Source organism: Thermobia domestica, chromosome 9, assembly GCF_964235325.1.
Source record: "Thermobia domestica chromosome 9, izTheDome1.hap1.1, whole genome shotgun sequence".
NCBI classification, from domain to species: Eukaryota; Metazoa; Arthropoda; class Insecta; order Zygentoma; family Lepismatidae; genus Thermobia; species Thermobia domestica.
Genome location: NC_137462.1, coordinates 32,392,378 through 32,408,460, shown reverse-complemented (window position 1 = coordinate 32,408,460; position 16,083 = coordinate 32,392,378). Strand labels below are relative to the sequence as shown.

Genomic DNA, 16,083 nt, shown 5'->3' with positions numbered 1-16,083 from the left:
TTGTGTATTAATGGAAAACAAATCTGCGTCACATTTTATATTGCACTCAAACATACACAAAATGGGTTTCAGAGTTATGTAACTTACGGATACAAAATGAAATGGGAAAATTAACTAATCCTTTAAGAAAATTGAGAGCTATCGTGGGAAATGATCAATGAGAGAGCGAAAAATCATTCTCTTGAGTACATTATTACAAATCATTATGACGCGAGTATACAAAGGAATGGAACACTCGACATAGGAATTAAATCAACAACAATATAGCATTTACAAGTAGAAGATATAACACAGAGATGCCTTACCAGCATTATACGAAGTTTCTTTTCTATCTTAAGACGCAGTTAAATTTCGAGGTTATTAGTAAGGCAATAATGACACTACGTATATAATGTTGCCAAATGAAAACAATTGGCTTGAATTTTTTGTATCTTCTCAAGAGGATAAAACTCATAGTCACACAGAAGCAGCTCGTGAGGGAAACATTAACATTTTATCGCTACGAGCTATATATGTATATACAGGATGTTTCAAAACAACACCGACAACGTTTGGGAGGTGATTCGTGACACCAAGATAAGACAAAAAGTATAGACCAACCTGGGTGGACAAATGCTTCCTTTCGGAGTTATAGGCTGCCGAAAACGTGGAAAAAATGAACTTTAAAGGTCCATAGCTCCAATAGTATGGTACCTACCGTAGTCGGGTCAAGACTTTACTTAGGACCTAATATGTGCTCTATCCAAAAATACATGCTTCAGAATCCTGCGGTACTTCTACAACAATTTCTGTAGAGGAAGTTAGTGAGCAGACCCGTAGCCAGCCTCCAAATTTAGGGGGGGCTAAATGTAAATTAGGGTGGGCACACACAGAGAGACACACAGACATTATACAATATATATATATATATATATATATATATATATATATATATATATATATATATATATATATATAATGTCTGTCTCTGTGTGTGATGATGAATAATTTCTTATGCTCTTAAAACTAAAACTACAGAGTGAAGCAATTATTATTAAAATTTTCCCCTATAGCGTTAGTACAACTGTACCTGAAAGCTAGAATACTATGTGTCTCCTTTTTATTTTATTTTATTTGTTATGGCAACAAAATATTTCTTCCGTTTTCTCATCTTCAAGGAAATAAAAAAAAATATTTGTTAAAAAAATAGTTGGCCGAACGAACCAATCATTAAAATTTCCAAAGAATTAGTACAGGAAATACGTTTTTTAATTTTTGATGACTGAAAAAATATTTGTGAAACTTGAAAACATCTAGAGAGTAATGAGATTTAATACTATCTTCAAAGAGATTCTACAGAGAAGGGTCTCAAAGTCTTAAATCAATATTTTGAAATGCATGTGGCCTAAACAAATATATGCATATTGGAAAAATGAAATTAACATTTTACCTGTATTATTATTTACATCTCCTTAGATATGAAACTTTATATTTCTTTAAATATCACGCGCTTTATTTTACACTTGCACTTCTAAACATTTTTTGATTTTTTTTATGGTGATGTTCGAAAGAAATAATATTTTATGGGTTTTTGCTATCTACAAATTTATAAATTTCATAAGATTAACAAACACAAATAACACGCATATATACACTCCTCATGTTGGCACACTATAATAGAAACAAGTTGTACATTTGAACAATCACTAACAACACAATCACAGTATAAGTCTCCTTGTTTTGGACGCTGCCAATCTTAAAACAATTGTGTCCAGATCGAGGTTTCTGGTGATGTCCTTGTTGTAACTCAACAAAACAAGATCGGCACGGCGCAGTTAATGTACAACTCCTTTTGAAAAAATGCCCTAACAAAGAAATAATTCCTCTCACCTGAAGTAGTTCTATATAAAGGTTGACCGGCTTCAGGGCAGAAATTTAGTAAAGAAAATATTCAAATTTACAAACGTATAATTTCTAATTGCTTTCTTTTTAGTAACTGAAAAAATACTTTTTGCATAACAGCTGTGACTTCCATTTTATCACAACACATTTCAATTTTTAGACGTCGTGGACCCCGTAGCCAGGTCACGCGGACTCCTGGGGTCCGCGGACTCCAGTTTGAGAACCACTGCTCTAGACTCTTTGGAACATACTATCAACAATCATTTAGGATGATTGCTACTAAAGTCATGTTTAAGTAAAAATAATCTGTTATGATCTGGTACTCGAGCATTCAAATAAGAAATAACTCCAAAATAGTTCCCTGTTCTAGCGCAGTTACCTTCTTTCGAAATTGATAAGAAAGTAACAGTTCATTAAATTTTCTTTGTATAGTACAATTCATATCAAAGTATACATGAAATTCTTCTTTACATTGTACAAATAAGAATTCGAGATCAGTTGCTTTCGTAGGTACTAAAATGTTTAAGTTAAGAACTAATTATTTAAACAGCTATTTACTTATTTCTATTGAAGATATCTCTTCTTCAAAATGAAACTACATTAACAAATTGTTACTTTTCTGGGCTACCCCTAGCCTCATTGGTACAGCGCTCGCCTTCGGCGCGTCTGGTTTCGGGATCAAACCGTACTGGGAGTCCTCGGATTCAAACCGATAGTGATTTGGATGTTACTTTAAGCTAAAGGTCCCGTTTTTTTATAGCCTCCCTGCTGAAGAGAGACGCTAAACTCCCCAACGCACCCTGTTTTAAGTCAAAGGTGAAATTTCAAATTTATAAAGCATCATACATATTATCATCCAATAAGGTTCAATTTTTAATTGAAAATTCTGTTTTTCCTATAAGTGCAACTAATACCTCCGTTTAGTCCGCTGCATTTTTTGTTTACATACCAGAAGATTGCAAGCTATTCATTTACAAAATAGTAAATTTGCATGATTAGGCTTACATCTAATAATCTGCTTGAACATTTGATTCTGGCACCAAAAATTGGCAACAATTATTAAATTATTTTAATATAAGTATCTAATTATTCACCCCCGATAAAGATTAAGTGAATCGAACTTATCTTTAGTTTAAAGATAAATTATTCTAAGTTATTTAACAAATAGTCGAGTTGCTGCTACACTACAATTCTCATTCTTCAAGTGAACTTCGGTGCATCTTCCGAAACCAGCATCGATCAACTTTCAATTACAACCATGTTTAACTCATAACACAAGAGTAAACACAATTCAGAAAAGGAAACTTTTCTTACTGTGTTATCACGTGACCTAAAACGTAGTCAACCCCCGCCCCCTCTCTCCATGTCCAATATACATAAAACAAACCCATACACCTGTGTGATTATTAGAGCGAAGCAGTTGCGACCCCCTGTTGAGGGATGCTGTCTTTTTCAATCTCTCGCATATTGACCGAAAGCCAATGACTCACAGCAAAACGATGTTTTCAGTTGCAAATTCCAAAAAGAACAGGAAGAAGTAAACTTTTCGTCCGCAGATTAAGGTAAAAGTATGTTGTTTCTGAATACAAATACATGTTTGCCGATAGAATAACCATAAATTATTTTTCTCCTGCAGCGAAGGTCGTTTGCACATGGAGCATTATATATATAAACAGACTCACGCTCAAATAAATATTAGCAATTCAAAGAAGCGTAGCGCATAAATAGGCCAATACTTTAAATGAGGATAATAAAAGTAAATTTTAATTTAGCACTCTAAAGTACATTTGGAAATACAATTTCTTCCAACATTTCAGTCAGTGTTCGAATTAAATTTTCGAACGAGAGGGGGATGCTTATGTATTGTTGCTGTAAATGTAGAAGGCGAAAATTTATGTTACTTCTGTGATACGAGCCGGACATAAATTTTTACCGAAGGGGAATTTCCCCGGCATCCCCCGTTAATTCGAACTATGATTTTAGTAGGGGGCTGCAAAAAATTTAGGGGGGCTGAGCCCGCCCTAGCCCCCCCGTGACTACGGGCCTGTTAGTGAGTACTTGAGATTATATGCCCTTAACCAAACTACCTGTACAAAAATTGTTCCGTGAGTACCTTAGGATTCTGAAACATGTAGTTTTGGATAGCGCACATATTAGTTCCTAAGTAAAGTCTTGTCTCGACTATGTAAGTCCCATAGTTTTGGAACTATGGACATTTAAAGTTTATTTTTTTCAAGTTTTCGGCAACCTATAACTCCGAAAGGAAGCATTTGTGCACCCAGGTTGGTCTATATTTTCGTCTTATTTTGGTGTCAGGAATCACCTCCCAAACGTTGTCGGTGTTGTTTTGAAACACCCTGTATAAGAGTATTGGCAGTCAAAATACATTTATTACATTTTTGATGTTTATGTTTTTTAGGCCCGAGCCTACCCGGTCTATACACTAAAGCTGCCTTGCCTCTCTCTCTGCCTTTACTTCTTATTGATTTAAACCCTAAGCAATTTGCTTCATTGAGAAGAATGAGAGACCACAAATTGTGTTTCGTGAAACATTGATGACTTTTAGGAAACTTCTCATTAAATATTTTGCTTTATTAGATGGAAGAATACATTATGTAATCTGATTATATTTGAAGAATCTTCTTTCTATTTGTATTCCATTATTGTCGTTATATAATTCAGACAATAGTATTATATTATCACAATTCAGTGTTGTAACAAAGGAAAGAAAAATGTTTTCAATATTGTGCCGAATTAAACATTTCATTTTACGGAGACTTTTTTTCTTCTTTCCAGCTTGAAGAACCAATTGTGTTCATCGTTTAGTAGATTATCCTCCTCGTATCTTCGAAACAACAATGGAGGTCAGCCTTTAACAGAAAAGGAACGACGAGTTGCGGAAGAACGGTTGCAACGCCTTCGCCAAGAGATGGACAATAAACGACTTGCCATAAAGAACTTGAAAATGACATTAGAACGTTTGGATATCACCGAGTAAGTGGATTTAGTTTAAATGAACAGGGAGGAGTGTGTAATACATAAACTTAGTTTAACGATCAAGGAAGAGTTATTTATATATTTAACAACAATATCTAACTCTAACAGGGACATTCATCCCCAATTATAGAAGCTTCTACTACAGTTAATTTACAATTTTAACTTATATTTAAACAAAAAGTAAAATACACATTTTTTGCCAAAAATATGAAAAAATACTATTCATATATGTATAAATACAATTTTACATACACACATTTATATATTGTTTTGGTAAATAGTTCATATATAAATACTACACCTCAGTAGCGTAGCCAGGATGTGTGTTTGGGGGGGCCGCCGCAGAGCCTTGTGGACTATTTCACTAAATTTGTTTTAAATCAAATTTGTTTGAAGTAGGCATATGTACTAAAATGGCACGTGCCAAGATGGCCGAATTTGCCTGTTTGAAATATAATTGTTTAACACATTGTTAATGTAATAAGAAAGGATCAGCGGCGCATGAATATATTAAAATTGAAATACAGTGTAATAAGATCGTCACAAATAGTAAAATTGTCAAAAGTAATGAATTATAAATAATAAAAATTGAGAGCAAAGCTCTCCAATATTTAGTGTTTACAGCGCCATCTCTTATCCTCTATCCGAATACAAATCCAAAACGAACTGTTTGCACAGAATCTACCCTAGCAACAAACTTTAATATAAATGCATGTTCCTTTTATTCCGTTACATTACGAGTCCGTATTCTTGTAGTCTCATTCTAAACACAAGCCTCACTCCCAACAGTTGCATTCGCATCTAACTTTATACACACCTAAATGAATGCCTTTCTTAAAAAAATGTTTACTTTTTTTTTTACTCTTTATTTATTTATATTCGCGTTGGACGACAATATAAAGTATCCTTTCAATTTGTATTTTTGAACTGTTTTCTTTAATCTGTTGGGAAAACTTTGACAATAGCAGAATCCATTCCTTTTCAAATGCGAGATTTCAAGGTGCTGTTTGCCATTTTTTATAAACTTTATGACTTATAGCATATTTTCCTAGTGTGTTTATATCATATCCACTTTCTTTACCCAAGTTGAAACTATGGTTCATCTCACTTTCCAATTTTATATGTAAAGCTATTAGTATGAACGCTCTAATGAACAAATTGATTCAAACATTAGATTTTGTAAAATAGCAATACAAACAGTGCTAGAAGCGGGTTTTTTTGTAAATCTTAATGATCTTATCATGAGTGATAAAGTCCAAATAATTCAATATATCATTATTTTTTCGTTGTACTAAGAATTTTGTTTTGGGATCACAGCACAAACTTAATATAAATGACTTACATATTTTACATAAATCATCATCGTATGTTGAAAGGAACTCATCTTTGCGGTTTCTAATTTGCTATAATAATCCAGAATTTAACACGGACTCGCGAAATTTAAATAAAGAATAGGATACGTAATTACTAACAAATGTATACATAGAATCCTGTAGTTTGTGTCAGATTATATTTTTTCTAGGAGTTGGCAACATTTATAAAAATTGACTTGGAAGAGAAAATAATAGTTAAACTATTACAAGGACTGGATTACAAAAACTGGAAACTGAGAAGTTAATCCCTATTTTTATTTGCAGATTTCATTAGTAAATAATTTATTCATTTCCAGTTGTTCTGCAATTTATACAATATTACAAACCCTACCTATCACGTGTTTTGAGCAATGTTCCCTCAATTTAGTTAAAGACATTAAACTTGAAAAATTTACTACGCTTCTTAGAATAGCAAATGGCGTACGAAACCTAGATAATACAGCCATAATGACGCATATGAAAAAAAAATCCAATTGACACGAGTTCACAGGATAATTAACAGAAAACTACTATATAATGCAATAACTATAACCTTGTGGTATATCTCACGACCTTGTCCATCAATTCTTACATGTTCCGTGTTGACCGCCATGCACAGCGTTCGAGTAAACCACAAGTCACAGACCGCTACCTTGTCTGTAGCCTTGAAATGTGTTTCATTTCTCACCATAACTCTCACACGAATATCGAATATGGACTACATCATAAGGAATAATACATTTCCAATATTCTTCAAGGACAAGGGCGAAGTTTCGCACGAGTAGATACTGTGAGAAATATATAATATGGTTACATCATTGAAGAAAATGAGAAAGTTAATTCAACATCAGTGGGAAAATTACCTTCTATATTTTAATCGGATTAGTGGCAATATACGAAAATAGATTTAATATTAACAATTCTACCGATGTTTTGTCGAAATATTGAACTTTCTGATGCCTTTGCAAACTTGAATCTGTCGCTTTGTCTTTGATGTGGTTCTGACATTTACTTCCTACAGCGGAATGATTAGTGCGTGGTCCTGCGTTCGATTCTCGGTGAAGACAGAGAATGTTCTATGTTGTCCCAACATCGTGATGTAATTGGAGATCTCCTTGAGTTGAAAAGTAATAACTTCGATCTAGAAATCGAGAAATCACGACGGTTGCAACGTTTGAAAGATTATTGTTATAAAAGTAACCTTAAAAGTCTATGTGAAAAGAAGTCCATAGAGGCTGTTAAAAGTTATTCGAATAATAAGTATTTGAAGAATTCATTACTTGAACATTCGAGAAAATCATTATTTAAATAATCCAAGAATCCATTATTTGAATATTCGGGGAATTCAATATTTTAATAATTCAAGAATCCATTATTTAAATATTCGAAGAATTCATTACTTGAATACTCGCAGAATCCATTGTTTAAATATTCGAAAAATTCATTATTTGAATACTCAAGGAATCCATTATTTGAATATTCGAGGAATTCATTATTTGAATATTCGAGGAATCCATTATTTGTTGAATATTCGAAAAACTCATTATTTAAACGTCCGAAGAAGCCATTATTTGAATATTCGAAAAATCCATTGTTTATATATTCGAGGAATCTATTATTTGGATATTCGAGGAATCCATTGTTTGGATATTCGAAGGGTTAATTATTTGAATATTCGAGAAATCCATTATTTGAATATTCGAAGAATGCATTAGTTTGAGTATTTGAAGAATCGAAGAATTCGTTGATCGAGTGTTCGAAGAATCCATTATTTGAACATTCGAAAAATTTATTATTTGAATATTCGAAGAATTTATTATTTGAATATTCGAAGAATTTATTATTTGAATATTCGAGGAATCCATTATTTGTTGAATATTTGAGGAATCAATTATTTGAATATTCGAAGAATTCATTATTTGAATATTCGAAGAATCCATTATTTGAATATTCGAAGAATCCATTATTTAAATATTAAAAAAAATCGGTTATTCGAATTTTAACAACACTAATTGATACTCCGAAAAGCTTACCACAGGAAAATATAGAGAATTTCGATTAATCTAGTCAGAAACGTAGTAGACTTTTTTGTGCAACACTCCGAAAGTCCGAAATTGGATATTAATGATTACTGCAACTCGGTAAATTTGTCTACAGCCCCTTCTACTAAAGCCATCATTGTTGTAAATCTATATATATATATATATATATATATATATATATATATATAAAGTTTTGCCTGAAGGCAGGTACTAACTCCAGTGGTGCACGCAGAATTTTATAAGAGGGGGAGAGGAAGTTTCATGTACTCAAACTCATATCCTTTCAGGACAAGCGTTACTTTTATATGTACTTGATATATCTTAATAAAGTAAATGTTAGTTTTCCACTACATCTTGCTCAAGAAGGATTTAAATCCGAAGCCGATAGCCCTCCTAGCATACGCACTGTCTAGCCCACTTACTCTAACGTAGCTAGGAGAGTTTTTTAAGCCAGTAGAGTAGGGGTACAATGGCCAGTTTCTTCCCCCGTGGTTGATGAAAGATGAGGCTAACTGGAAATTTAAGACCTGGGGCAGACAGGTTAAGAATTTGTACTGTGTAGTTTAAAAGTTAGTGTTTTAATATTTGAGACTGAAACCTGGAGACAAAATCGGTTTCAATTTTTTGTAATGTCGAATATTTGGCTTTAGAAAAATTGTAAAAGGAATTTTGAAACACGCTCTATATCAGATCTTAACAAGAGAGAGGCCTACCACGAAAATCCGCTGTCTGCTAAAGATGCAGTACTGCTATTCCTGATATAACACATTTTCTCTGTAATTGGTATAACAAGTATTATCTTTTTCCCTTACTCCCCCCCCCCCCAAAAAAAAAGAAGCCGAGAAGTGTTGGAAGAAGATTAACGTGTCAAGATGAAGATAGTTAAATAAAAATAAATCTTTTTATTATGTTGTTGGCGGGAAGTTGTTGAACGGGAAAACCAGTTCCGCTAAGAGTCAGTCAGTACAGCGGACAGGAAGTTGATCATTTTAATGGAAAAATATAAATCTTCTTGAGGTGTCTGATGCTTAATATGCAACTATCTTCTTTCTTTAATGTTGTTGATTTCCAGCAACTTATTTTCATCAGTGTAATGAAGGCTGGGAATTGGAAAATGTAGATCATGCTTCAATAGGTTTTTTTAAGAGGCGGGAAATCACGGCATGTAGGTGGAAAGGAAATGAAAGGAGAAAATGGCCAAGCAAATTTTGATAGATGCACTCTTAAAAGAGGACGGAAGCTTAACTGCTAACGACCGGTGAAAGTCAAGAGTTCGAGTCTTTACGTTCTTAGGGTTATAAGTGCTGCCACAAATCAGAAAATTATTGTTTTCCAAGAACACTTTTGTAAAGGGTGTCCCAAAATTCACGCAAAATTTGAATTTTGCGCCATTTGTGGTGGTAAGGAGTTGTTAACGAAAAACAAAAACAAAAAGACAGCTGACAGTTAAGGGTTATTAAAAATGGAGCACTAGACAAAACAACAACGCGTTTTCATTGTTGAGCAATATATTAAAGATAATGAAGGATTAGCAGCTACAGTTCGCAATTTTCGTACAAAATGAAGTCTAAGGTTTATGCCAACAAGCCCACGACAACACACGCCTTGAAGGAGAAAATTGAGCAATGTATCAACGAAATTCAGCCACATTTAAGCAAAACGATCATGGAAAATTTCAACGAAACAGTGCGTATGTGTCAGCAAAACCGTGCAGGCCTTTTACCCGATATGCTATTCCATACATAACCCTATACTGTATACTTTATGAATCAATTTAAAAAAATACAATTTTTAATTATAAATTTGTGTAATCTTGCGTGAATTTTGGGATACCTTTATATTAGCTCTATCTGTCTGTATGTCCGTCCGTCCGGAAGACGCAGAATTTCAAGATTTATTTGATGGATCACCATCAATTTTGACCAGGATGTACAGGGTCAAAAATATTTGATGGATCATCATCAATTTTGACCAGGATGTACAGGGTCAAAAATATTTGATGGATCACCATCAATTTTGACCAGGATGTACAGGGTCAAAAATATTTGATGGATCACCGTCAATTTTGACCAGGATGTACAGGATCAAAAATTAGGTGTCGAGTCCTGCATGAAAGTGATCCATCTAGTTGATCCCAGGATATGAACAATCAAAAATCGGTTCCTATTATATTCCTATGGAAATGATCATGGTAATCCATACTAGATATATTATCCACAATGCTGTTGAGATTGGCGGGTTAGTATAATGCTCAGGATGCGAAGTATAATTCGCTTTGTAATACAATGTTAAAAATGAAACTAAATGGTTTTCTAATCGACAAATCTAGAGAGTTAAATATTTTCTACTTTCAAGATTCATTCGTTATAAATTATACATGTACTTCATTTAATTTGAGTCTAAGCTTAGTAAAATTTAACTTTTTTAAGGAGTTTGGTTTGCCAAAATCCTAACCAAACTCCATCCCGTGGTGTATATGGTATCGCTGTTAACTTGCTTTATTTTATTTTACTTTTTTCGTTTAGTTTTCCTGAGCTGATTCTGCCGTCTCTCCGGTGATAGTTTTGTTCAGAAGTTAAACGTATAAAGCTGAATGCATGTTTGTTTCTATATAAATGCACACTGTTGGCTGGACATACTTTTAGGCAACTGTAGGGAAGAGATATATACTGTTCCCTACAGTATATATTTTTTTATTACTTCAGGTTTTCTTTTTTGTAGTTTCTCGAAAACAGCTCCAACGATTTTTTTATTTTTCTTAAACTAAGCATGTGAAGACTTCTGTAACAGAGCTGAAACTTTTTAATATATATTTTACCCGAGTAACGCCGAGTACTCCATCAGCTAGTAATGAATAAAACTTTTAAAGAACAAGAATATAAAGACGAAGAAAATATGTAAAATGATAGAAAAAATGAAATAAGTGGTCGGTGCAATTCATTAAGATTAAGGTGATTGGTTACTTAAGGTTTCTCTTTATTTATCTTTTTTAAATAAGATAAGTGGAGGTAAATACGCCATGTTAAGGGTGCTGGATTTTTTACGGCCTTAGTTTTCATGAAGAACAAAGAACAACACATGTGCGTTGCAGAGTAGTTATTTCCGCGTGTAGAAAAAACGTGGCAATGATGCAACTCACTTCTGTGTTGTACCCAAGGTAAAAGAAAAAAAGTGTTTCAAAATGGCGTATTTACCAACACGTGCAGGTAATTACGCCAAGTCTAGTATACTACTAGAAACCTTTAATAAATCTTGCAACTGCTTGAATCGTCTTTCTTATACGAACTCAATAGAAAAACTTAGTTGCTATGGTATTAGAGGCTTAGCTAATAAATGGTTTGAATCATACCTTAAAGATCGGAAACAAGTAACTGAAATCACAGGAATAGTTAAAAATAAAATTCAAAAATGTGTGTCAAGTGAAGAAATTATTAATCGTGGAGTACCACAAGGATCAATTCTAGGACCACTTCTCTTTCTTCTTTATATAAATGATCTTTCCGAAAGTATTAATAGTTCATGTGTGACTTTATATGCAGATGATACAAACATAATAGTTAGTGGGAAAGATGAAAGCGAATTAGCTTCAAACTGCCAAACGGCAATGAACCAACTTTCAAGTTGGATGAATAAAAATGACCTAATCATTAATGTAAATAAAACATGCGCCTTAAATTTTAACAATGGTAAAAGTAATCAAGCCAATGCAATAGTAAAAATAAATAATAAAACAGTTAAATATGTAGAAACTGCTACCTTTCTCGGAGTTAAAGTATCTAATAATTTCAAATGGGAACCACATATAGAACATGTAAGAAGTAAGCTAAGCAAACTATGCTATGCAATTAGATGTGTAAGAGATAAGATTAATGTTAAAACAGGTAAGTGTATATATTACTCAAATTTTCATTCTACAATAAAATATGGCTTGTTGTTCTGGGGAAATGCACCTAAAAGTATTGTTATCTTTAGGCTACAGAAGAAAGTAGTAAGAATACTTGCAGGAGTAAATCGGAACTCTTCTTGCAGAAATATTTTTAAGGAACTTGGAATAATGACTCTTCCCTCAATGTATTTGTTCGAAATATTAATGTATTTGAAAAAACATAGTAGTGAATTTATTGTTAACAAAGACATTCACAGTTATAACACAAGAAGTAAAGACGACATTCACTTGCATGCACATAGGACAAATATATACAATAAATCAGTTACGCACAAAGGTACTCTATTATACAATCTACTTCCATCATGTATAAAAAATCAGGTCTCTGTCAATAGCTTTAGATCCAAACTTAAAAGGTACTTGATAGAACATTGCTTTTACTCGGTTGAAGAATATGTAGAAAATAATTCGTATACGTAAAATTAAATGTATAGTAAGTAAATTAGTGAAACCATAAGAATCTATATGTAGTAATAGTATGTATGTTTATGTATACTGGTATATATACAAATGACATGTCCAATTTCGTTGTATGACGATGAACGGATGCAATAAATTATGATTATGATTATATTACCATGCAGCATGGCTGAAGAAAAAAAAAATCAAAGTGCAAGATGAAGATAAGAGATAAAATGTACGAACGATGATCTCCAAAGTTGAAATGAAGTTCAAAACGAAAAGCTTTAGTCCATAAGAAGATAAACAAACAGTGTCACGGTTCTGTGAATTAAAAACATTACACCGATATTACATGGAACATGTGGGACAAATGAAAACATCTTCGTCTACTGCAGCTAGTCCTGCACAAGCCCTGGAGTATTTCGCTGCACGATTCTTGGTATTGATTTAGTAGCCATGGAATCAAAAATACTGAAGTTACTCTTACAAAACAAAGTGTTCCTAAACGAACACGAAATAAGGTGAACATTATTGTAAAGAATTGGTAATGATCTGAGTTAGCACGGTAGTAATAACGGATTCTTACCGCTATTGAAATAATAACGTCCTTCCACGGAGCCTTTCCGAAGCAAATAACAGTGCACGGCGTGACTGTCTCAGTCAGAACTATCTCCCGGAGTATTTGTCAAATCGGACTTGTCCAAGCGTGTGACACATATTGGAGGTGCATTCTAGCGGATTTCATCGGAAACGTCCCAGCACTGAACAGTTGGCGTATTTAGCTGCACTGGCGTATATACCTGCAGTTACCTTACCTTTTATTATTTTTAAGTTTTAATTTTTGTTTCTTTATGGTTTTTCATTTATTAGGATCATCCAAGTGGAAGTTCCAATATTGTAATTTTAGTACGAAGTACAAATTCTTTATTTGTAATAGATAGCTAGAGCGGTTATCTCGTCCAAGTTCGTTAGTACGGTAAATCCGTTAATATCTTAAGGCTAACGGTGACTTACGTCCGTCCGTTAGTCAATACGATAACGGAGACGATACACAGTGGACGAAACGCATGATCTAGCTGTGCAAAAGTCATATATCAAAAACAATGCCTCACTGTGGTACATAAACATTTATTTGCAACACTATAGTAACAACTTAACTGAACTAAAGCATGAGGACCGTAAAGTGAGGTGAATTTGACCGGTGGGATGACTTTGAGTTGAAAGATCAGCAATGCTTGAGTTGAAATATCAGCAATGACCCCAAACGTTTTCCCATCAATCATTGTTAATTTACACATAGAAGTAAATATGACACCGTGGCCACAAATATTGACAACAGTGGGACAGAGTCCTTGTATCTGCTCTTCGACAATCCCTATTTCACGTTTGGACACCTTCACAGTTTCTTGCTCAAATAAGAGTTTAATAGGCCTACAGAATCTTGTGGAGGAAGGTCGAGGATTCTGCCAAATAAGAGCATTAGTTTTATTTGTACACATATGTAGTGGAACTATACACACTGCAAATAGAAATGAATCTGTTTTAGCACATTCATCATTATCATAGAATATTTGCTTGTATGTGGAATGGCCAGAGCTACCATCACAACCCCACTTAAAAATAACTGTAACACCATCCGATAAATGATCGACGTTTTGAGATACGACATCTTCTTGAACCATGACCGATCTAGTTATTGTGTGGTCCACCAGTGCCTGAACTGATACCTCTGCTGATGTTTCACTAACTGTAACTGATTTCATATTGGGATAACAGTCTTTCTTTGCCTTCTGGATTTGATCGTAGGAAGGATATATATTAGCATTACGTGCCTTAGCGCCAGACTGAACTAACTTGTAAGAATGTTTTGTAAAACGTCCGTCTATATACAATGCAAGTGCTTCTTCCGGCGCATACTTAGTAGGTTCCACGTTCGATGATTTCCATGATTTTTTTAATTTTCGTAGCCCTTGTTGGTGTTGTTTCAGTGACCTCACGAATTACGCTTGTGGCATCTCTTCTTTCAGACAAACGTAAACTACTTTGGGCTGCAATCGATGATACGGACAATTGTTCAAATTCCTTCGGTGGCCTTCCGAGTGTGCTGCAGGATGATGGCCCTGGTTCTGGATCATCTTGTTGATGTTGAGGCACAATGGTGACATTGGTATCCAGCCATTTACCTTCGTGTGATAAAAATACCTTCAGCATACGATTAGATATCTGCCATTTTTGATGCACCTTGCTATTAAAATTGTTTACTTGCTGCTGAATGTACTACTTTTTATCTGTGTTTGTCTTGACCAGTCCCAGTTTACTCCAGACATACGTTGCAACTGCAGAATGTTTGGCACTTAGGGTTCTTTCTTCATGCCAAATATGAAATAGTTCTCTCCGGGATATAGACATCGTATCTAAAAAGATAAAACACATAAAAAAGTTGCAGTTTTCTGCAGATGATATCACTATTATTGCTTAAAAGAACATTCATTTATTGCACATAAACATATTTCACGGTGGATATAGGCGGATATCTTTACTGCTTTTCCATTAAAATGCAAAATAACGTATTTGTTTTGTAGGAAAATCATCTTCTGATGTTATATGCGTGCTAGTGTGCTACCCTATTTAATTTTTTAGTTAATTTTTTATTTGTGTAACACTGCATCCCTGCAGTAGGAAATGCCTCAACTCTCGATTCCTAACAGTCGGAAAAACTTGGGAGCACGATGGGTTAATTTTCACTCTCTAAATATGACTACCATTAGTAACACCAGCGGCTATATCACAACTCCTCTTTTATACGTGCAAAACCATTTCCCTGCATAACGTAATATTTTTCTATTGTTGTTCCTGTCATCTGTGGTATATTTGTATCCCCTTACGGGTACAATGGGTGCGATTCCAAGCAACTTGATTTTGGACTTTTGCACAGCTAGATTGTGCATTTCGTCCACTGTGCGATAGTCCGTTACTTTTGAACGGAAGCTAATTTTTTCTCCACTTGTAATATATAGCTAGAGCGATTATCTAGGTCGAGTTCGTTAATGGAAGCAATCCGTTAACATCTTAAAGGATAACGGTGACTTATATCCATCCGTTAGTTTACACGATAATGGAGGCAATATCTCCGTTACTCTTGAACAGAAGCAAATTTCTGAATTCTTTAATTCTAGTAGATAGTAGCTAGGGCGATTATTTCGACTCGGTTCCTTAATGGAATCAATCCGTTAATATCTTAATGGGTAATGCTGACTTACATGGATTCGTTAATCTACACAATACCGCTTGAACGAAAGCATTTTCTCGATTTGTATTTTTTTCTTCCAAATATAGCTAAACCAATTATCTTGGCGAGTTCATAATGGAGTCAAGTAATGGTGACTAACAGTAGCTATCGATGGTCCATTTTCTATTATTAAAAACAAAAGTGAAAAATTACACATCTCGCCGTTAGATGTCA

At 34.0% G+C, this 16,083-nt stretch overlaps 1 protein-coding gene across 1 annotated transcript in view; it reads left to right on the top strand.

Annotated features, from left to right (window-relative positions):
* Nucleotides 1-16,083, top strand: part of sprt (PDZ domain-containing protein sprite) — a 328,126-nt gene that overhangs the window by 294,138 nt on the left and 17,905 nt on the right. The window contains exon 6 of the mRNA XM_081770847.1: nucleotides 4,678-4,875. Within this exon, the coding sequence (XP_081626973.1) occupies nucleotides 4,678-4,875 (198 nt within the window). The remainder of the gene's footprint in view (nucleotides 1-4,677; nucleotides 4,876-16,083) is intronic.